This window comes from Littorina saxatilis, linkage group LG17 (assembly GCF_037325665.1).
Source record: "Littorina saxatilis isolate snail1 linkage group LG17, US_GU_Lsax_2.0, whole genome shotgun sequence".
In the NCBI taxonomy this organism is placed as follows: domain Eukaryota; kingdom Metazoa; phylum Mollusca; class Gastropoda; order Littorinimorpha; family Littorinidae; genus Littorina; species Littorina saxatilis.
The window spans coordinates 60,585,992-60,609,966 of NC_090261.1; the positions used below are offsets into that span (position 1 = coordinate 60,585,992).

The window sequence follows — 23,975 nt, forward strand, 5'->3', positions numbered from 1 at the left end:
GGGGGGGGCGGATGGGATAGAGCCACTTGTTAATTGTTTCTTGTTCACAAAAGCACTAATCAAAAATTTGCTCCAGGGGCTTGCAACGTAGTACAATATTACCTTACTGGGAGAATGCAAGTTTCCAGTACAAAGGACTTAACATTTCTTACATACTGCTTGACTAAAATCTTTACAACAAGAAGGGCAAAGCCCATACGACTCACATGCTTGACCTTGACCTTGACCTTCAGGGTCAAGGTCAAATAACTAAACCTAGCAATGACATCATACACTAACTGCTTTACACATTTTTCCTACCAAAATACATGTGACCCAAGGTCAAGGTCATCCAAGGTCATGCAACACAAAGCTGTTAATTCAAGACAAAGGAAGTACAATGGTGCTTATTGGCTCTTTCTACCATGAGATATGGTCACTTTTAGTGGTTCACTACCTTATTTTGGTCACATTTCATAAGGGTCAAAGTGACCTTGACCTTGATCATATAAGACCAAATGTGTCTCATGATGAAAGCATAACATGTGCCCCACATAATTTTTAAGTTTGAAACAGTTATCTTCCATAGTTCAGGGTCAAGGTCACTTCAAAATATGTATACAATCCAACTTTGAAGAGCTCCTGTGACCTTGACCTTGAAGCAAGGTAAACCAAACTGGTATCAAAAGATGGGGCTTACTTTGCCCTATATATCATATATAGGTGAGGTATTGAATCTCAAAAACTTCAGAGAAAATGGGAAAAATAGCTGTTTTTTAGACAACATTTATGGCCCCTGCGACCTTGACCTTGAAGCAAGGTCAAGATGCTATGTATGTTTTTGGGGCCTTGTCATCATACACCATCTTGCCAAATTTGGTACTGATAGACTGAATAGTGTCCAAGAAATATCCAACGTTAAAGTTTTCCGGACGGACGGACGTCCGGACGGGGGGGACGGACGGACGGACGACTCGGGTGAGTACATAGACTCACTTTTGCTTCGCATGTGAGTCAAAAATGGACTATATTCTATACAAGAAACACTTAAGGGTAAAAGGAGAAACAGAATCCGTTAGTCGCCTCTTACGACATGCTGGGGAGCATCGGGTAAATTCTTCCCCCTACCCCCCGGGGGGCACAATATGGTTCATGGTCTTCAGTTATATCTGTGTCTGTTCGCAGATTTATGACGATTTTTTCTCAAGTTTTCTTACATCTTTTCTTTTCATAATCCTGTTCACTTTTGTTTCTTATATGTCACAATAAAAATGTTTTCAGTATTTTAGCGAGTACATTTTTTTGTTTCGTCTATTTCTTTTTCTGTTTACTTGCGGTAAACTTTGAACACTTCATCCATCCACTTGTCTTCAGCTAAATGATTGTGTGTGCGTTTGTATGTGTGGGTTCATATTTTAATTCAAAATTGCGTTTATCGTGAGGTTTTGATAGCTGCCATTTTTGTTTAAATAGCAGTTACGCCCAAATAGGATTACATAATTATGAACCTTGAGACGGTGTGTGTGTGTGTGTGTGTGTGTGTGTGTGTGTGTGTGTGTGTGTGTGTGTGTGTGTGTGTGCGTGCGTGTATGCGCACCCTTAACACACAAATGTAACATATACATCTGTGTGCATGACTTTTAGTCACACACACACACATGTAAATTCATGTACACACAGACAAATCCCCAAACAACGCAACACAGACGAATCCAAACAACACATGACAGCTATGCAAAAGACAGTAATTTGTAAGCGCATGCAGCGTTTATTTAAACTCGAAGGGAAATTGAAATACAAATTGGAAGGTTACAAATATACATCAGTCGTATGCAAACGCCCTGCAGTTAAATACACAAAATGTTACTTGACAGTACACAAAATGTATTTTCAACCTGTACAGAGCCACACTTCAAACAGGCCTGTGTGCACAACAAAACAGCACAACCATACTGCCGAGCAGTCCAGGCTTGCTTTAGGGTAAGTATGTCAAACAAAAAATACTACCCACACAAACTCTTGACAACATGTAACGTTCAGGTAAAAGTTCACTGGCTCATACTTATAACCCAGAAATATAATTAGTGAATATAATATCTACCATTTGTGTTGCAGCGCACTCTTTAGTTGTTATTTGGCGTGCCAAAAATCTCTACCTTCAAGTATGCAACACTTTCGGAATCACGTACTACTTACAAGTGAACTACGAGATGTAGAAAAAATCCTGAAAATGTTCGTACATGTATGCTGAAATCAAATGAAACACACTTTTTCAGAGTGCAAAGGCACACTGTCAGTGTCCTATTGCTGCTGATAATATGCATGCAATCTTCAGTTTGCCATTTCATTTCAAGTTGTAACCAAAACAAGAAACTTAATTTTCCTTTTTATATTTAGTCAAGTTTTGACTAAATATTTTAACATCGAGGGGGAATCGAAACGAGGGTATGGTGTATGTGTGTCTGTCTGTGCGTGTGTGTGTGTGTGTGTGTGTGTGTAGAGCGATTCAGACTAAACTACTGGACCGATCTTTATGAAATTTGACATGAGAGTTCCTGGGTATGAAATCCCCGAACGTTTTCTTCATTTTTTTGATAAATGTCTTTGATGACGTCATATCCGGCTTTTCGTGAAAGTTGAGGCGGCACTGTCACGCCCTCATTTTTCAACCAAATTGGTTGAAATTTTGGTCAAGTAATCTTCGACGAAGCCCGGGGTTCGGTATTGCATTTCAGCTTGGTGGCTTAAAAATTAATTAATGACTTTGGTCATTAAAAATCTGAAAATTGTAAAAAAAAATAAAAATTTATAAAACGATCCAAATTTACGTTTATCTTATTCTCCATCATTTGCTGATTCCAAAAACATATAAATATGTTATATTCGGATTAAAAACAAGCTCTGAAAATTAAATATATAAAAATTATTATCAAAATTTTTTTTTCGAAATCAATTCAAAAACACTTTCATCTTATTCCTTGTCGGTTCCTGATTCCAAAAATATATAGATATGATATGTTTGGATTAAAAACACGCTCAGAAAGTTAAAACGAAGAGAGGTACAGAAAAGCGTGCTATCCTTCTTAGCGCAACGAATACCCCGCTCTTCTTGTCAATTCCACGGGCACTGCCTTTGCCACGGGCGGTGGAGTGACGATGCTACGAGTATACGGTCTTGCTGCGTTGCGTTGCGTTCAGTTTCATTCTGTGAGTTCGACAGCTACTTGACTAAATATTGTATTTTCGCCTTACGCGACTTGTTTAATTTTATTTTCAATTTTCGAAGAAAAGTATTAATTCAAATGGCCTACATTTGCACACTCAGCCTTCATATTTGATGAGCAATGTAACTACATCTGTACTTTCAAGCTCTCGTGTAGATCTAAAACAAGAATACTTCTCCTGTTTGTTTATCGTTGTTTGTTTTGTTTTTTGCTGTCGTCCACAAAACCACATCGTACTTTCACCATGGTGTTGATTGACAAACGATTGAAAATGATTGGGTCATGATTCAAGATTAGACACATTCTGGTTACAAAAAAGTTGAAACAGTTTTATAAAGGTTTAACAAATGAGATTTGTAAATGATAGGTGCACATACCCCAGCAACTACACTGACAGCACACACACAAATCTGACTGCAAAATAAGATTTTTTTAATGAAGAGGGCCATCAGCTTCAGTTACTTGTCCAAACCGAATGAAAGATGAAGTCACTTCACTCCTTGAAAGCAGGTGTTTTACTATCGACAGAAGAAGATCCAGATAACTATTCAACAATAGATCAGACTCTGTCCCTTAAAAAAAATCAAGCCAATGACAATTGTCAATTACATACGAGTACTTGACAGTTTCCATTAGGACACGTTCATACACACAAATGGATACAGACAACTGATTATCACTTCCACAGGAATGAAAGACATAAAAAAAACACTCCGGATTTTTCTGCCTGGGGAGACACACCAACAAAAAACCATTGAAAGTTCTGGAAGATATTCCCGGCCCATTATAAGACCAAAACAAAATGCGTTAGAAAATGTGTAAGTTTTCATACACAGATCTGATTGGGGAAAATCAAACGGCATCACCGTTTTCAGCATAACAGGGCTTACCTCTACAAATTTAGTACATGTCAAACAAACAGAGAGAGCATGAAAATTTACAATTTAAATCATGATAGTAGTGAAAAAATGACTATCCCTTTAAAAACAATAACAAAAATTATACTCAATTTGACCAAGCCTTTTGAAATGTTCCCCTTGGCTCCCACCAACTGACAACGCACCCCATTGGAAACAAATGGCATAACATTACATAACACCCCACACCGACCATCAAGTGGCAGTGCTAAAATGTTGCTCCTTGCATGCACAACTCTACACAAAATACTGAAGAAACATAACCCAACACACGTCAGCTTTCCCATCAAACGTTGTGAACCGCCCAGTTCAAATCTCGTTCAACCTATTGACCAAAACAGTCAACCATATCATACAAAAGGAACTTTCATCTTCCTCCAAAAGCATTTTAATTTGACCGAGTGAGCATGAACACCTATGATTTGGCACCAGAAAGCAAAACTGTAAACAGCAAACTTACGAGAAGTGAAACCATGGTAACCGATGTTTACAGCTTAGAAATTTCATCTTCTTAATAAATAATGACGTGAACTCTCTTCTCTCAAAGTCTGCGTGCTCAGAATTCAACAACTTCAGGGACCATCCCAAAAATCTGTCAAGAGAGCAGAGGATGGAACATTCACTCATCAAAAAAACTCAAACAGGTGCCGAAAAAAGGTGGAGACTGACGACAGTTTTTTCTGTGCTAACAGACTGAACCAAAAAAAGCAGCCACAAGGGGAAAGAACTGTTGGTTCCATCGACACTGAGTCTGTACAAGCTGTGAAGGTTCTACTTGCCGCTGGAGTGGTCTACTTATCTACAGGTTCACTGGGTGCCGGCAGTTTGATGGTGGTGGGCTCCACCCCCCAGATCTCACGGGCGTACTGCGAGATGGTGCGGTCGCTGGAGAACTTTCCGGAGGCGGCGATGTTCATCAGGGCCTTGTGGGCCCAGGCTAGCTGGTCCTGTGGTAACAGAAAAACCTCACCTGAAAATGGTTCACTGGAAGACCCCCCCCCCCCCCCTCCTTTTAAGACACCCCAGGTTAAGATATTTATTAACCTTTTCAAACCCCCCAAAATTAAATTACAAATTTTTAAAATTTAAATTAAAAAAATTTTTAAATGTAAAACTAACCTGTTCAGACCTTGCTTTTTTTTAAGATTTTCTGTTCACATCTCTAAATTGACCATTTCAAGACTCCATCCTCTGTAAAAATGATTTTTGCAGATTTGTTGAGGTCCTAAAAGGGAGGGGGATCATTGTACACAAAAGCAACTTCAATGATATTAGCTTTAGTTTTAAAAAGTAGTTGAAGACTTTTTAACCATCACTTCATCACTTGACTCTGCTGCCTGAGAAATGATGATGCAAAGTAGCTGATAAAGCCTTTACCAGTCAGCAAACAATGGACCTTCTTCTTTGTTCTACATAGTATGATAAACAAAAAATAAAGAAATACATAAACAAGAAATTCCTCGGAGGTAGGAAAAACACCCCCATTGGTCAAAGAGAAATAACCATTCTCACTGCACCCATTCTCACTGCCACCAACTGAGGTTATTTCCTTTTGACCATGAATATGTTTCTCTATAAGTCCTTGTAGAATCTTAATCCACCAATAACTCCCTAACCGTGTGTTTGACTGGTCCCAATTTGTGTAAGGACCGTCTCAGGAATGTATAGAACCTGTTCACCAAGTTTGGTGACGATCGGTCCGTTCATTCTTGAGATCTATATGCGAACACAAACACACAAACAAACACATCGACCGAAACCTATACACACCCCTATACCCGGGGTGTAATAAACCAGTTCAACGGAGAGAGAGAAAAGAGGACTTGCAGTAATGCATTTTCAACTGACCTTGAACAGAGCACTAACTCTATCCTGGCAGTCGATGTATGCCCTGTAATCTGCAAGCAGGCAGAATCTGTCAAGAGAGAAAAAGGAGCTATCAGTAAAATATGTGAAAACGGAAAAAAACCATCAAGACATTCATAATCACTGTTCCTATTGAATGTATTGCTTGACATATATGACAAGAAAAGGGAATGACTCACCTATGTCATATGTAATATAATTCAGACACTAGTTGCTGCTCTAGTTCCACAAAAGATCTAGCTAAAAACATTTGAGAACATGATAATTTGTCACCTCTGTGACCTTGAAATCTAATGGGTCAACCAGACTTAGATCATACCTGGTCATCAAACCATGGGAGTTGTGATGTTTGAAAGGTCTCGTTTCATGAAGGGAAAGAAATCCGCTTTTTTTCTTCTTTTCTTTTTTTAACCAAAAATAACCCTGTTGTGACCTTCAAATTTGACTAGGGTCAACCAAGCTTGCAAAATTCTGGAGGTCATTAAACTCTTGAAGTGTGCAAAGTCTTAAAACTATCTTCAAAAGCGTTCAAGAAAACATTAATTTTTCATTTTCTCCTTGAGATTGACCTCACCATGACCTTTAACTTTAACGGAGGTCAACCAGACTTGGATCATGACTGTCTTGAATGTCATCAAACCTGATCAGTGTGTTAAGTTTCAAAGTTCTAGCCTCAAAACTATCAAATTTAGTGATAGCAATAAGAGTAGACCAAACCCACCTGTCATTGTGAACCAGGTCGTTGTAGACATCGTTGAACAGCTGGGGTTCTTCAGGGGAGAAGAAGCCGGTGTTGACCTGATCCAAACACTGCTTAAGCTCAGCGTCCTTGTGGTAGTAGTCTGTTGGGCGGTAGCTGCAATCACACACACATACCCGCAATAAGATATTATACTGACTGATGTCACTCGTGGTTAATGTTAATGTAATACAGACTTAAGGGAAGACACCACAGTGAAAAAAGTGATTTTTTTGTTCCCTGGTCATTTCCATTTTCTTTCTGATTTTGAATTTTGAACCTCTTCTGGTTACTCTGATATACTGATTTTAGATCAGAATTAATCATAAACGGTCAAAACGGCTAAATGAACAATGTATGTGTATGCAATTGTGTATTGAACAAACACAAAACAGCAAAAAAATGCGTATGTTTGAGAGGTGACTGCGAGTCAAACACATCGTCAACGGTGGTCACGTTAGCATGACTGGAATGAGTTGTCTTTTCTTTGCTACGATCAGTTCATACCGCGGACAACGGGAATTTCCGTTTACGGATTTCGCGCCGTTAGTAACAGCAACTAGAAGACATTCCAATGAGCCGAAGAGAACCGATGAAGATTCCGGGAAATTCCGTATGAGCAATTTTCGCTGCTGACCAATCGAATCGCGGATATTAAACTTCGTTTATGCTCGGTCTCGTTCGGTTCGATTCGGCCTTCCCAGAATGCAATATTCTTCATTTCCGCCAGATCTTGCCAAAGGCGATGTGAAATAGCTACAGCTGCGATTTTCCTGGGATATCTTTGTGGAAACTTCAGTTAAATACACGTTTTGCCCCGATTTCAGTGCTTGACACGCAAAGGAGATGATTATCGAGTAAAATCAGATCAGTTGTAGAGGCTGGCGTGACGGAAGTTTAAAAAGAAAGTGCGAGTCGATAGTGTCGTCTGCTATTGCTACGAACGAATCGTAAGATCAAGTTTGTGCATTCTTCTTCGTCCAGAATGAAAATTGGCTGGAAACTATGCTGCTGCCCTTGCAACAGCTGGGACGGAGCAAGAAATCACCATCGGTGGTGTACGTTTGAAGCACGTTGCCATGAGTGTTTTGAGCCACGACTTATTTTAGAGTTGCTGAGCGGAATGCGTACGGCAATAAGGACAACACGGAGTTCGCCATTTATGGCGACGAGAAGGCAGACCCATATCTTTTCTCTGGAAAAAGCAAATAAACTGCTTAGAAAAAGAACAATCAATACAAAAATGACTTTGTTCAGCCATGGTGCAACACCATGCATCTCCTGGGAAATCTGGTGCAGTTGAATACTAGCCCAAGCAGAGCAGGGAAGATTCCAAGCAGCTGATAAGCAAGATGGTAGTAGGTAGGTAATTTTTTCTTCTTTTGACAAACATGTAGAAGTTTATATATTTGTTTGGTTATGTGTGCGGCTCTGGCTGTGTGTGTGTGTGTGTGTGTGTGTACGTGTGTGACTGTTATATGCTGAAGAGCAGAATGTAAGTAACAACACCCTGATGCAAAGAAACTGAATAGGATGCAAAGTCTGTTATGTGCTGCTACTGTGAAGCTTGGTTGTCACAAGGTTTGTCAGGGTTGGAGCAAAACATCTGTTCTTTCCTCATTTATTTTCTCGAGCATATTATATATAGGCCTAGCTTCCTCCTGTGATCACAGTTTTCTTGTGGCTCAAACAAACATGCATTCACATGGCTCAGTGAGTGAACATTGCTTGTGGTCATACTTCCCATATCACGGCATATGGTTTCTGCATGCAATGTATGTGCAATAGCTGTAAACCAAACCTGCACTGCCTTCGCAACATTTACATGATTTGTCAACATCTTTTTGTTCACTGCTTGACTATCAGCACTGACATGTGCATGCGCCCAAATATCGTGTTACATGTATCACATTACAATATCTTTTTCAAATGTGTGTGTGGGGGGGGGGGGGGGGGTCATTGTTGGGAAAATGTGAATAGCAGTATTTGAGTTTGTCATAGACATATTAATTTTGAATCTATGTTGTCTCTACAGATGCAGAGGTGGAAGCTGGAGAGGAGCTTCCAAAGTACACATGGCATTGCAAGGCAATTCACAGAAGTCAACCCAAATATTGTAGTATAGAAAGTAAAGGACACTGCCATATGACTCCCTGATTATTCAAAGCAAGTCCAAAAGAGGTCCAAGATAAGAGGCTTCACTGGTAACAAGTTGGGAATTATGGATGGGCATACTTTACGCAGCGTGCACATAACGGATAAGAGTTGATCATTGTGACCTTGGAACAGGTTCCTTGGTGCTTGCAGAACACTGGCTGTTTTTTTTTTAAATTTTGTTGAATTTTGTTTCCGTTTTTCTTGTGGAACTAAGCAATACCTGTTGTTTTGTTAGTGTTGTTTTGTTACATGTTTCATAAACGTTTGTGTAAAAAAAATACATTTTCTTCACGTTTTGTGTATTTTCTCAAAACTACTTTTTTGTCACTTCAAAAGCCTAAGGCTTTTTTTCTAATAAACTTGCGCTGTTGAAACTTTGCATACATCTCGAGTGCGTTTTTTCGCAGATTTTGTTAGAGCGTTTTGTTGAATTTTTTTTTTCGTGAGAAGTTATACCATTTTTGGGGGCGGTTTTTCATAAAATTCAAGGTCACTCATTTTTATCACTGATATCTTTTGAATGACTGTAGATTTCAAAAAAAGCCTCTAACAAAAGTTGGGTATTGTGCTAATGTATAAATAACAAGCACCAAAACAAAATTCCTTTCGGTTTTGTAAAAGCCTTAGGGTTTTAAAAAGTGGCAGTTTGGTGGCCATCTTGGATTGCTACCAAGGCAACCGGTGATCCAAAAAAAATTTTTTTTTCATTTTCTCAGGAGATGGACTGAGTTCTTTAATTGTGCAACAATTTTTGACCCAACACTTATGAAACAAAAAAAATCACTTTTAACACCAGTGTCTGCCCTTAAGTCAATCGAAGTCAATGTTATGGTAACCTTATGCAACATCCGGCATTGTGCAATGCAGCACAGGTGAGGAGAGGCTTGCTTACACAGTTTTCTCACAGTTAGAAGGTCGTAAGTTGTGACCCGGTTGCGCAACTTACGCAACCCTTGACAAGCACTACACTACTATCTTCCTAACGCACGCACGCACACACACACACTTGCGCATAGGCAGGCATGCGCGTTTGCACACGCACGCACGCACGCACACACACACACACACACACACTTACCCCTTCTTGTGCAGAGCATCAACGTCCTCCACCGTCATGCCGAAGATGAAGATGTTTTCATCGCCCATCTCCTCTCTCATCTCCACGTTGGCTCCGTCAAGCGTTCCAATTGTCAGGGAGCCATTCAGCTGTACAGACAGAAGCCTTCATTTTAAAATCCGTCCCTCGGAAAGCGCTGGTTAAATTAGCAAATTAAGTTGTCCGTGGGGAAAAAATAAAGTACGAAAGAAAGAATGGAAAAAAGACAGGAAAAAAATGCACAAAACAAACACTATGCAAGAAAACACTCAAGTGTTCAACAAATAGAAAGCTACTGTACTACATGTGGAAGCTACTCTACTACAAGTATCAAAGTTGGCGCAAAAGCCAAAAACCAAGCAGTAGAGTTCAGGAAATAATGAGTTTTAGCTGAGCAACAGTAGCTTATGAACTATGATAAATGCATTACACTGTACACTTTAACTTTGTGCCGCGAACACACTGAAGCATGTTGAATCACTATAATGAGCATCAACAATAAACTCGATTACAATTTACGATTACGGTTATATATGAAGTCTTATATCGCGCGTGTATCTCCAGACTCGGACTCAAGGCGCAGGGATTTATTTATGCCGTGAGATGGAATTTTTTACACAATACATCACGCATTCACATCGACCAGCAGATTGCAGCCATTTCGGCGCATATCCTACTTTTCACGGCCTATTATTCCAAGTCACACGGGTATTAAAACAAGTGCATTGCTTATTTTTAAAAGGTCCCCATAAGCATTTTGCTTGTTATCGTTCTATATGTGGGTTTTTTGTTAAACAGTATTCTGTAAAAGTAAATAAAACACGCTTAAATCAACAATAAACCCATAGAAAATTTGCAATATCCCTCCCACCTGGAATTTCATGTTTCCAGTGCCGGAGGCCTCAGTGCCGGCCAGGGAGATCTGTTCGCTGAGGTCAGCGGCCGGGATGATCTTTTCCGCCAGCGACACGCGGTAGTTCTCCAGGAAGACCAGCTTGAGGCGGTCGCCGATGATGGGGTCGTTGTTGATGATGCGGCCGACGTTGTTGATGAGCTTGATGATGAGCTTGGCCATGTGGTAACCGGGGGCAGCCTGCACACATTCAACAGTTGGCTTAACCAGTGTTTATTCAGTTACATAAATGTTCGCATTGCCTATAATCATTTTCAGCATACAACCAATGCATGGCTCACAGCCAAATACCTTCACCCTGATCAAGCCATCACACAAAGTAATCTTTTCAGTTAATGATATACAATATTGATACAGTGGAGTCCAGCTATAACGAACCTGGGTATAACGAAATCCCTCTTTTAACGAACTGCCATTGATTTCCCGGCAGACAGCCTTCTATTTTTTACTTGTTACTTTCCGGCTACATCGAACCTTTTGAACTCATTTGCATAACGAACCCCTCTTTTAACAAACACGTTTTCATCGCCCCAGAGCCGTTTAGTCTCTAAAAGTCACAAGGCTACAACGAACTGATGTCAATAATTGTCTCCAAAGACAAAAATACACAAAAATACACAAACACAAGTGCCCATCGCGTGATGAGCGAACTCTGAACAAACTAACAGCGGGAGGTGCACAGATCAAACCAAAACTGAAAGTTGTGGTGACGTCATGACATTTTGCGATGTACGTCAGTGAAGCTCGTGCACATGTGGTCCGTCTTGCTAAAAACAATGGCTGACGAACATGGTTTCTTCTTCTTCTTCTTCGGCATTCCAGGATTTTTGGCCTCAGGTCAGACTTCAAGTTTTGTAGCTTGAATAAAGCTAGTGGTCAGGATCAGGGAGTCTTTGGTGCCCCAGAGTTGCTCCTGCAGTGTGGCACCTTGTGGCCAGTGATCTGTTCTGGCTTCCTGGTGGAGCGGGCAGGTCTGCAGGATGTGCTCCGGGGTCTGTGGGCCTGTTTCGCACGGGCAGTTCGGTGTGTGCGACAGACCAAGGCGGTGCATGTGGGCACGCAGTCGACAGTGTCCAGTCCGTAGGCGGAAGAGGATGGTCTGCTGATGGCGCTGTAAGTTGGGCATCTGATCATCAGATGGCAGGCTGTGTTGGGCATTCCAGGTGGTTCGGTAGTGTCTTTTCACCAGGGTTTTGGCTTCACTGTAAGAGACTGTTGGTCTTGTCTGCTCGAGATGGCTGCCAGTCTTGGCCAGTCTGTCCGCTTCCTCGTTCCCTGAGAGGCCACAGTGAGCAGGGATCCACTGGACAGCGACGTTTGTGCTCTGGGAGAGAGTACAAAGAAGACGCTGGGTGTCTCGTTCCAGCTGCTCTTTGGGCGACTGCAGGCTTTGGACGGCGGATCTGCAGTCGGTCAGGAAGACGGCGTGAGAGGGTGGGTGTTCGCTGACCAGGCTAACTGCTTCTCTGAGAGCGGTGAGTTCTGCCCGGTAGTTGGATGACAGCTCTCCGGCAGGCAGGGATCTTGAAAGGGTGTGTCCGTCTGGGTAGCGTACCAGGATCCCGCTTCCTCCGTTTTTGATGGCACCATCTGAGGACCCGTCAGTGTAGATGTGAGTCCATACTGAGGCGTTGTAGTCCTGGTGCATCATCTCCAGCGTGAGGTTCTTGAGGACTGCGTCCTGCTGCTCTCTCTTGTTGGTCACTCCTGGCATGTCAGTAACAAAGAGCACCTTGCTGAGCTGGCTGTTCCACTCTTCAGCGTCTTGGAGGGGCTCTTGTTCTTCAGGGGTGCGTGGTAGGAAGCTGGTTTGGGTTCTCTCTAGCTGCTTGGCCAGATGGTTGAAACTGCTTCTTTTCAGCCTGTTCTTCGTCATCTGTTGGGTGTGCTGGGTGAGAGGGGAGTCGTTGCAGCTTCTCGTACTGCACGATGACCTTCTCTTCTCGTCGGTGGTCCAGGGAAGGGAGTTTGGTGGTGGCTTCAAGGGCATGTATGGGCGTAGTTTTCAGTCCCCCTGTGATGATGCGCATGCTTGCGTTCTGCACCAGTGATCGCGCTAGGTATTTTTCAAACCGGTATGACGTCATGAGCTGGCTACAAGGCTCTCACGAAAATCGGTAAGCTTGCCAAGGCAACCAGTAAAAGACAAACAATGACTTACAATACATTAAATCAATGTCAGTGATATGCGGACGTTTTTTCTCTCCTCCCCCCCCCCCTCCCCTCAAAGCAACTGTCGCACAACTTGACAGTGACATATCAGCAGCCGCTGTGTGAGAGAGAGAGAGAGAGAGAGAGAGAGAGAGAGAGAGAGAGAGAGAGAGAGAGAGAGAGAGAGAGAGAGAGAGAGAGAGAGAGACTTCCGAAATAAAATAGGAAAGCAAATAGTACTCACGCAACTGGAAGACTTACTCACTAGTTACTTACTGTTACAGTTTCACTTTCGCCTTGTCTTTGTTGTCAAAAAGTTTTCACGCGCAGAGCCAACAGCATTTCTATGACTTAGCGATTTTGAATGGTCTTCGAGAGATGAATGTTGAAAATTTCAACAACCTCTTGTGTAACCATTTTTTTGACGTGTTTTTTTGCAGTCTTCACAAAACATGAGAAAGTTCTCCCCCTCCCCCTCTGTCCGCAACCACAGAAACTCTTTGCACCATTTTTCCTGAAATCGTTTGACAGTGGAAGATGCCGATGTTGGTTTCTTTGCCGCCGCTTGAGACTCGGGCTCAGCAGATGTACTAGGCCGTGAAGTACTTTCACTTTCAGTTCCTTCATTCAAAGGCCTTTTCTCACCTCTTGGGGGTAGAAAAGACAGTAAAGATCGTTGCTTCTTCATCGCAATCGACTCGCCTCACAATAATCAACTGTATGTAGACAAAGATCTAAGCTGGTGTGAGTACGTGATTTCCCGGTATGATGCTATGTCGGCTATAGTTAGACGCCGTCCCTTATAACATAAACTGAAAGATTTTACGATGGACCGGGAACCGAAAGAAATGGCGCGAAAAGTATGATGTCTGATTTTTGTCGTCATGTTTGACACCTTGACATCAAGTGTCATCAATGGAGACATAATCGCAACATTGTAGCGCAGTCACAACAAGCCATCCAAATCTCTCTCTCTCTCTCTCTCTCTCTCTCTCTCTCTCTCTCTCTCTCTCTCTCTCTCTCTCTCTCTCTCTCTCTCGTACTGACAAACGATTTTTGTAATTACTACTTTTTTTTTTTACCGGTCAAACCAAATAACAATCGGTACGTATGACCGACATCCACTTTTTTTTCCGGTATTGGCGAATCTTAACCGGTAAAATACCGGAAATTACCGGTAAACGCGATCCCTGTGCACTTTGTTGAGCCGGCTGGTGTTGCTCTTCGCAGCTGTGGCCCAGGCTGCAGCTCCATACTCCATCACAGGGCGGACGTGTCCCGTATACACCTGTCTGAGGATGTTGCTGCTGGCTCCCCACTTTGTGCCAGCCAGTTTCTTCATGATGGAGTCTTCTCGTAGCCCTCCTCTCCGCCTCTTTGATGTGTGGGTTCCAGGTGAGCTTCTTGTCTAGCTTGATACCTAGGTAGGTAGGGGTGTCTTCCTGTGGTATTGCCTGGTTGTTGATGGTCAGTTGGAGGGTCTCTTTGGAATTGGAGAGGGAGAAGCAGGTGGCTACGGTCTTGAGGCTGTTCACGGTGACACACCAGTCTGTCGCCCACTTAGAGGTGATGTTGAGGGCCTCCTGCATCCGGACTTTGGCGGTTGCGGTGGACTCGGCAGCGCTCCACATCGCAAGGTCATCGGCGTGTAGGGCTTTGGAGATGTGTCTGGACAGGCTGTTGGTGATGTCGTTGATGAAGACGACGAAGAGGGTGGGGGATATTACTCCTCCCTGGGGGACTCCTTCCCTGATCTTCACAGCGTAGCTCAGGTTGCCGTCAAGCTTGACTCTCGCGGTTCTGTGGCACAGGAAGCTCTTGATCCAGTTGAACATTCGTCCAGCTATTCCTGCCGTCAATAGCTTCAGGAGGAGGCCTTCCTTCCACACCTTGTCGAAGGCCTTGGAGAGGTCAATGAAGGTGGCAATGACTTTCTTCTTCTCCTGGAAGGCATTCTCTATTGATTGGGTGAGGTAGATCAGCTGGTCTTCAGTACTCCTGTTCTTCCTGAAGGCAGACTGTTCATTGGTGATCAGGTTGTTGGTTTCCAGGTGCCACATCAGCCTCTTGTTGATCATGCGCTCGAGGGTCTTGCCGAGGCAGCTGAGTAGACTGATTGGTCTGTAGCTTGTTTTTTGCTTGCGGTTCTTGTCCTTCTTCAGGATGGGTATGATGATGGCCTCTTTCCATGCTGAGGGGAAGACGCCGGATCTCCACGTCTGGTTCAAGAGCTCAAGGAGCTTAGTTCTGGCAGCAGGCCCGAGGTGCTTGATCATCTCGTTGCAGACTCCATCCTTTCCGGGCGCTTTCTTGCACTTGAGTCTTTTGATCGCATCGACGAGCTCTGCCATGGTAAGATCTGAGGTCATTGGTGGGGCTGCGTTTCTCTGCTGTCGGAGTCTGGTTTCAAGTTGTTCTGCAACTTCCTTCTTTCTTTGGGGTGGGACTTTGATGGTGCTCTCGGTCTCAAAGACGTCGGCAAGGAGATTTGCTGCTCTTTTTCCAGTGTGGAAGGTTCCGCTGTCTTCTAGTACTGTAGGTCCCCGCGTGGCCATGCTGTCTTCGTTTAGAATTTTGGTGAGACGCCAGAGTTTCCCTGTGTCTGAATCGAGGCCAATGGTGGAGGTGATTTCCTGCCAGCTTTGTTGCAGTTCTTGTGTCTTGGTCTTGTTGAAATCCTCCTTCAGTTGGTTGTGCATGGTCGTTGTTTCAGCGGATGGGGACTGCTCCATGCTTTCTCTGGCTTCTGAAAGTCGCTGGTGCAGGCAGGCCAGCCTTTGGCTCCAGTAAGGTTTGTAGTCCTTCCTGAAGCCACGGGGGATGGACTTCCTGGCAGCCGCTAGGATGGTCTGTGTCAGCTCTTTTACGTTGTGGTTGATGTCCTCCGTGAAGGTGATGTTGCGAAGGCTTTCTGCGTGGAGCTGGTACTTGGTCCATTTGGCTTTCTTGAAGTTCCAGCTGGCTTTCTTTCTGTGGTACTCCAGGATGGTCTGCATGTCAGCAATGGAGAGGGTGATGGGTAAGTGGTCACTTCCTCCCAGTTGGTCGTTGACAGTTCTGGTGGTCCTTTTTTCTACCTCTTCTGTGGCTATGGCAAGGTCAGGGGTTGAGCTTTTCTTCCAAGCTCTGGAGTAGTAGGATGGCTTGTCATCTGGCTGGTTGATAAGGATGAGCTGGTTGTCGGTCATCCAGTCCTGTATGTCTTCTCCTCTTGCGTCAGTACTGTCGTAGCCCCATGCTGGGGAGTGGCCGTTGAAGTCGCCAACGATGAGATGTTTCTCGTTTGGGAGCTGGATGGTGTGGAGGTCCAGTTTGGTGGTAGGTGGGCTATAGACGTTGGTGATGGAGAGTTCTTCTCCCTGCAGGAAGGTCTTGATGGTGATGTACTCAAGGTCGCCGTCTGCCGTCTGTGCCGTCATAGCTGCCGGGATGTTGTGTCGGACTAGGGTGAGGACTCCACCCTTGTGTCCGGTCGGCCGGTCCCGTCGGAAGGTGTCATAACCTCTGACGAAGAATCTGCGGTCTTCTTTCAGGTGGGTCTCCTGGATGCAGATAATGTCGATGTTGTTGTCTCTCAGAAAAGCCTGTAGCTCTGGTTTCTTTCTCTGGACGCCTTCTGCATTCCACTGCACAACCCTGATGGCTGTCGCTGGATGTTGAGTTCGACCAGTCGCTCTACTCTGTCTTCCCCTGGTTCCCGAGTCAACAGAGCCGCCAGTCGTTGAGGTGGACCCCCTTGAGGCTGAGGGTCCGGCACCGTTCCCGCCTGGCAAAGGTCCACGGGAACGACACCATATCGAAATATCTGTCTGAATCTGAGGCATAATCCATAGTGGTGGCGTGCGACCTCGTCTCCCAAGAACTTAGTTTAGGTTCCCACACTGTGTCCGGAAACACAGTCAGCATCGCTCCGACTTCGTTGGGGGGTGGTTTGAATTCGGAGTGTCCTTCTCCTAGACTGGTTGCCTGCCATGGCTGATGAGTCCGGTCTGCCCATGGTTTGAATTCAGAGTGTCCCTCTCCTAGACCGGTTGCCTGCCATGGCTGATGAGTCCGGTCTGCCCATGGTTTTATTTACATGAGTATCCTTCTCATGCCCCTTATGACTCGAGGAGAGTTTGCTGATATTTAGTCTGACCTCTCTCCGTTGACCTGTCCAGCATGCGAGACGCTACCAGAAGTTTTGACACTCCCGCTGGCATAGCTCTCGGGGTCATAGAAGTATTCAAGCTCCCACACCTCGTCAAGGAATCAGCCGTGTGTGGAGGAACATGGTTTCGAAATCTGGAACTGTTTTTTTGTTTTCTCCGATCCGTGACCGAGTGACGCGATATAGAACCACGCGTTCATTTGAATCAATACTCTCCTCAGGCAGTGAAGTCTCCTAAATTGCTCAACACTGTGGACAGTCCGGAGTGCAGTTATGTCCCGTGAATGAGCGAGTCAAAGTTTTATCATGAAAACTGACGCTTTTCGTGCACCTCCCGCTGTTAGTTTGCTAGAGCTCTCTATGGATTATATTATGAAGCTGTTGAAAACATGCAGAGATTGTACTCTCCAAGGAAAGATCGATGGGACGATCATTTGAAGGTGAGTGAAAAAACTTGTCTTGAGGCCATTTAGGGTTGAAAACTTGACAGCGAATTACTGATATAACGAACTAAAATGTATCTCCCTTGAGATTCGTTGTACCCGGACTCCACTGTACATGCACAGCCTGGCAGTGACCTTATTTTCTACTGCTGATCTTGAGTCACTTCTATGGGAGACATACACAAGAAGTGACAGAATGTTTATGTGACGCCATTATTCATGCTACAGTCTTTTTGAACTTTGTGTTGTTTTTAAAAAAATGATATTGTACGCCTGTGAAGGCGGTCCTTAATTGAGCCTGAAGTCGACTAGGCGAAAACTTAGTGCTAAGGCTTCTTGCGGCCAGCTTCGTACCCCACTTCGCCCAGTTAAGGACAGACTTAAGCTTCTGTAAAGGCCACCCCCTTACCTTTCCACCGATCATGACAGTGCGCGGCACGAAGGGCATGTTGGGGTTCTTCTTGAGGCGGTTGTAGAGGGTGATGACGTGGAAGACGTTCATCAGCTGACGCTTGTACTCGTGGATGCGCTTCACCTGCATGTCGAACATGGAGGCGGGGTTGGCCTTGACCCCGTAGTTCTGCTCCATGAACGCAGCCAGCTTCATCTTGTTCTCCTGCACACGCACGTACGTACACATTTCTCATCTCAAGCCAGTGTGACAGAACATCAAAACTGCAGGTATTGCGAGCGCACTAGTCTGTTTCACTAAAAATACTGAACACAAAATTACCAACATTAAAATAATTGATAAACCAACAAAAAATAAGTGGAAGCACAGGTGACATGTCACTGTACTCTCAGTGTTATATTAATGCAGGAAAAAAATCAAACCTTGCAGACAAAAAGAGTAAATGGGGGTGGTGGGGTGCACAAGAAAGTTACCATCTGGGCGGGAGCCCCCTGTAGTGTCAGACTGAATAGAATCACAAACAAACCTCAAATTCCACCAATCCGACCTCATGGCTGGCTCCCATCCCAGTGGTAACTTTCTCCTGCACCTCAGCCCTTCAGTCAAAACGTCTAATATAACTGAACTGACCACTGACCTGTTTGACCTTCATGATGGATCTCAGCAGGGATTCCTCCTTGCTCAGTGGCTCCAGACGACGCAGTTCTTTCAAGTCCGTCACCCAGGTCTCGCCAATTTTCTGCACACCCCAATATACTACAGCTTTATTTTTTATCAGTGTTTCTTTTAAGTGCATCTTGTTTACCGGACCTCCACAACATATCATTTATTTTTCATTTACTTTGATGCAGAGAAATACTTTCTGAACAACAGGTCTTACCTTTGTTCAATATACTACAGCGTTACATTTTCAACAGCTTTTTTTTTAAGCTTATCATATGTGATCGCATTGTGTTATATATCTTGTTTACCCGATCTTCACAGCATATTACACATGGTTTATTTTTCATTTACTTTGATGCAAAGAAAGACTGTCTGAACAACAAGTCTTACCTTTGTGTCTTTTCAATGAAGCCAGAACATCGTAACATTAGTTTAAAAAAAAGAAAAAATCTTCAACGGACAGGCTTTGTTTTTGTGTCAAAAAGTTTAGCTTGTAATGATATACAATTTTCATTGTTCTCTTGTTCTCTTTGAATGAGATATTTTACAAGCATGACTGCATTCTGTATAATTAAACTATTTTCGGAAAAAACTCCGTCAAGTTTGTATGGGTTGTGAAAGAGTGAATACCCTTGCCAAAACCTCTGCCAAACATTGGAGGGGCCAATCACTAGCAAGGGGTGTGTCGGAAACACATGCTAGTGATTGGCACCTGCAATGTTTGTCAGAGGTTTTGGCAAGGGTATTCACTCTTCCACAACCCATACAACCTAAACGGAGTTGTTTTCGGAATTTGTCTATTTCCGTACGTCTGCAATGATGTCGGCCAAGCCAGAGTTGCACAGAAGCAGCCAGCGCCGAGGGGTAATGCCGTTGGTTTTGTTCTGGAAGCGTTCAGGGAACATCTCTGCAAAGTCCTTGAAACTGAAAATAAAGCAAAACAAACCTCACATACAGATCCAATGGAACATTGATTAAACCTACAAAAGGAGCACCAAAATCTACTCGGTGATCACCTGCTGACTGGTATTCTACTGTGAATTTGGTTATGGAGAGATTCTGGTTATAGTGAACACATTTTGTTATACCAGGCATGGTAATGAAGGAATGGCAATTTCAGCTGAAATAAAGCCGGGGGTCCAGGGGGCTGCTCAGGCCCCCTGGTGGGGTCAAGGGGCAGCGCCCCCTGTGGGGGTCAGGGGGCAACGCCCCCTGAAGCTGACGACTTTTTACTAATTCAAATGTGTTTAGTGCCCTCTCCTTGAAGCTGAGAGGGATATAAGTGAAAGATAACAAGGCTTGAGTAAGAAAAAATAATAATCTCAAGTCAATCAGCAGTTTTTTTTTGTTTTGTGTTTTTTTAAATTTTTTAAATTTTTTTCCTTTTTTTTTTTCGGATTTTCGTTTTCGGCGGATTTCCGCCGATCGGCGGAAGAGTACCATGCCTGTATACCCAAGCAAGCGCAATTTTATCATTTCCTCACTGTGATGCTTCTTCAACAGGTAACTTGGAACTGAGGAGGGGGGGGGGGGGGGGGGTGTGTGGCAGCACTGTTATCAAGCAACTCCCCATGCAAGGATGCACAGTCGGCCAAGTAAAAACTTTTTTATTAAACCTGATTTCGTCAGATTACTGCGTTTCACTCATTCAACCCACTGTTTTGCTGGCCCATAAAACCGGCCCCTGGTACCGCATCAAACTACCCAATTTCCTCGTCAACTTCATTTGACCCACTGTTTTGCTGGCCCATAAAACCGGCCCCTGGTACCGCATCAAACTACCCAATTTCCTCGTCGTGGGCTGAGCTGCACGAAGCAAAAGTGGGTGCCATCCAAATGGGCGAGAACAAACCGCGGGGTCTGATTGGTTGAAATCACAACAAATCTCAATTTCAACCAATCCAACACCGTGCCTGGCTCCCGATCAGTTGGTAACTTTCTTGTGCACCTCAGTCCTGGTTTCTTTCCCCGGTGACTCACGTGGTTTTCTTGATGATGTCGGAGTGGATGGCAGCCACCCCGTTGACGGCATGCGACCCCACGATGGCCAGGAAGGCCATATTGACACGCTTCTCTCCCGCCTCCTCCACCATGGACATGCGACGCATGCGATCGTTGTCGCCGGGCCACTTCTTCTCCACAGCCTGTTGACATCAACAAGTGATTACTTACTTGCTGACTTTCATTACTTTATTGACCCATTGCTAGAAAATTCCAACAACAACCAATTACTTGCTTACTTTCATTAATTTATAAACCCATTGCTGGAAAAATTCGGGTCACTTCCTCCAAAAGGAAAGCTAGCAGCAGCAAGAGCTACTTTCATTACTTTATTAACCCATTGCTGGAAAGTTTGGGCCGCTTCCTCCCGGTGGAAAGCTAGGAAGATCCCAGTGGTCGAAACGTCGTGCTTTGTTATTTGTATCGTCTTTGTGAGTCCAGTATTGTTTGGTCTTTTTCTTACTTGCTCACATGCGCAGTCACCATTATTCTACTAGATTCATAACATTTCCACATCTTTAATTCATTCAGATTCGCACCAGTGAAGCACAATTTTGAAAAATGTGCTCTTGCAAGGGAGTTTAGAACAACTTGAAATTTTTCCACCACGACGATCATTTTACTTGGTGAGGCAGTTCTGTTTCAAGGACAACAAATAATAATTCAATTTGTTTGAAGCGTTGATTAACGAGTCCTGTAACAGCAAAGAAAGCACATCTGCTTCAATCCGCTGCTTCAATTGCAAAAAACCACAAATTTGATCCCATCTCCTGATACATCCCATGTGGTTTTACCTGCAGGAACCTGAAGTTGATCTCGTACATGATGGAGAGGTGACGAGGGAGGATGCGCTCCAGCAGAGACACGGGCCAACGCTCCAGGGCTTCGGGCAGCACTGTGTGGTTGGTGTAGGCACAGGTCTTCACAACCACGTCCCACGCCTGTCAGTCACAAACACAGATGTAACAACTGATCTGATCAACAAAGGGAAGTAAGCGCTCTAAAACGCATTTATGCTATTTCGTGCAATATATTCATTCTTTAAAAGTTTACTTAGAAAGCAGAAACACAACTCCCAATGCTACTTTTCATTTTGGATAATGTTTTATGATCCATATTCTGACCGCTACACAGAGTGAGAGTCAGGGCTCACAAGGAAGAGCTAACAGTTGCATGCTTGTGATTATTTGCTTGAGCGTAGCACTTTTAAGCTTGACGTAACAGCGTAGCAATTGGTCATCAAACGTAGGAGTTGGCAGCTCTGCTCTCCTTTTTTTCATAAATTCAACAGCATTTGTAGATTGCCTCCCAGCTGTCCCAGACTCTTCATGATAATCATACAAACACACCACTCACCTTTTCCCAGTTGAGTCCCTCAATGTCCACCAAGATGCGCATGAGCTCTGGGATGGCCAGGGCAGGGTGGGTGTCGTTCAGCTGGATAGCCACCTGCAGACACATCAACAACAGCAAAATGAAGACAGCCAAGAAACACACTGTCTACAAAGTCAACCTGATACTAAAACGTTCACACACTTCTCACAACTGTGAAGCAGTAACTATGAAAAATGACTCCAAAACTTATTTCTTGTTGGACTATCCTCATAGCAAAGAGCCCTAAAAGAAATACGGAAATCTAAGCCAATTATTGCAAGTTACTACCCAGTCACCCTGATATAACAAAGATTTTGTTTTTGATACAGCAAGACAACATCAATGCTCCTGTTTAGAATATCATTTGTGTGTGTATGCATGTGGTGTGTATAAAGTGTGTGTGTGTATGTGGGGGGACATGCATTCGTGCATGTCTGTTTCTGTGTACGGTAGGCCCACAGAGTTTGGAGTGTGGAGTTTGCCTGCGTACCTTGTCAGGGAAGGTGTCGAAGGAGGTCCTGACGGTTTCCCGGGAGCCGAAGCGGGACGACTTGAATCGGCGGATCACGTCTTGCAGGGTGGCGGCCACCAGGAAGTACTCCTGCTTCAGACGCAGCTCCTTGCCCTCAAAGAACTGTGAGAGAGATTCAAAAATAGATGTTTTCCGCAAATAACTATGTGAGGATTTTCAGTCTGATAAACTTGTGAACGCTATTTTTTTTAAAGACAGCTGAAAGTCCTGAAGGAGTTGTATCCAAAAATGGAAAATTTCGAAGTAAATTTTCATTTGATTAATATACTTACCCAATTCTCATAAATGCATTGACTTCAGTCTCACATGTTGGATGTCGAAAAACCACTCAAATTACCTGCCCTTAGAAGGGTGGTAACCAAGCTAAAAAGAGACGCCATAGCCGTTGCTATGTACTGACCTTGCTCGGTTACCCATAACACCCTGCGCACCACGTGAGCGCAAGCATCCGGAATAATCATTCGAGACTACTCAAACACCCCAAGGATATAAGGTAGCGGGGATGGATGGGAGGGTATTAACTATGAGAATTGGTTAAGTATATTAATCAAATGAAAATTTACTTAGACATTTTTCATTAAATTACATATTCTTACTCCAATTCTCATAAATGCAGATTCCTCCCAAAGGTGGAGGGAACTTACTTATGTCCTTGAAAGAACTTGCCCTGCAGCAACAAAGGCCGGCAACGAACTGGAGCCGTCAAGTCGAGTGCTGGAGATATCCCGAAGATAAAAACTGATGAACACATCATCTGATCTCCAGTAGGCCGTTTGCAAAACTTCGCCTAGGTGACCAGAACGCAAAACAGCGATAGAGGAAGCCCACGCTCTGGACTCATGGACCCGAGCTGAGGACAGAGGGAGGACTGAGCGCCCCCCCCCCCCCTTCTTGAGCGAGCCACCACTCATATGCTTGCCGAATGAGAGTCGCAACCCATCTTGTGAGTGTCAATTTTGAAATATCTTTATCACGCTTTGTGTTCAGAGATATAAACAAGAGTTTCTGACTTTTAGCTCTAATCGACTGAGTGCGAGAGAGGTAGGATCTCAAGGCTCTAACCGGGCAGTTCGCTAAATCAAGATCACCCGGGGCAAGAATAGTCCCAAGAGGGGGGACTTGAATCACCGGCGGAGCTTGGCCTGGCTTCTGATTTTTAGCCAGGAAGCCAGGCCGAAAATGCAGTGACACCGAACCATCACGCTCAAACGCGATATCCTCTGGCAACCCCGAAAGAGCATGAATTTCACAGCACCTACGAAGTGGCCAGGAGAAGAAGGAACAAAGTCTTGCGCGTTAAATTCGTCAAGCTGGCAGCCTGTAAAGGCTCAAATGCCGAAGAACGCAAGAAATCCAAA

General features: G+C 44.0%; 1 protein-coding gene across 1 annotated transcript in view; it reads right to left on the bottom strand.

Moving 5' to 3' along the window:
* Nucleotides 1-3,244: 3,244 nt before the first annotated feature.
* LOC138951967 (glycogen phosphorylase, muscle form-like) overlaps nt 3,245-23,975 on the bottom strand; it is a 38,047-nt gene continuing 17,316 nt past the window's right edge. The window contains exons 7-18 of the mRNA XM_070323537.1: nt 22,576-22,719; nt 22,068-22,160; nt 21,506-21,652; nt 20,691-20,854; nt 19,520-19,634; nt 18,685-18,786; nt 18,045-18,251; nt 10,850-11,071; nt 9,961-10,088; nt 6,708-6,842; nt 5,969-6,035; nt 3,245-5,067 (exon numbers count right to left, since the gene is read on the bottom strand). Coding sequence (XP_070179638.1) covers nt 4,912-5,067; nt 5,969-6,035; nt 6,708-6,842; nt 9,961-10,088; nt 10,850-11,071; nt 18,045-18,251; nt 18,685-18,786; nt 19,520-19,634; nt 20,691-20,854; nt 21,506-21,652; nt 22,068-22,160; nt 22,576-22,719 — 1,680 coding nt within the window. The 3' untranslated portion in view covers nt 3,245-4,911. The remainder of the gene's footprint in view (nt 5,068-5,968; nt 6,036-6,707; nt 6,843-9,960; nt 10,089-10,849; nt 11,072-18,044; nt 18,252-18,684; nt 18,787-19,519; nt 19,635-20,690; nt 20,855-21,505; nt 21,653-22,067; nt 22,161-22,575; nt 22,720-23,975) is intronic.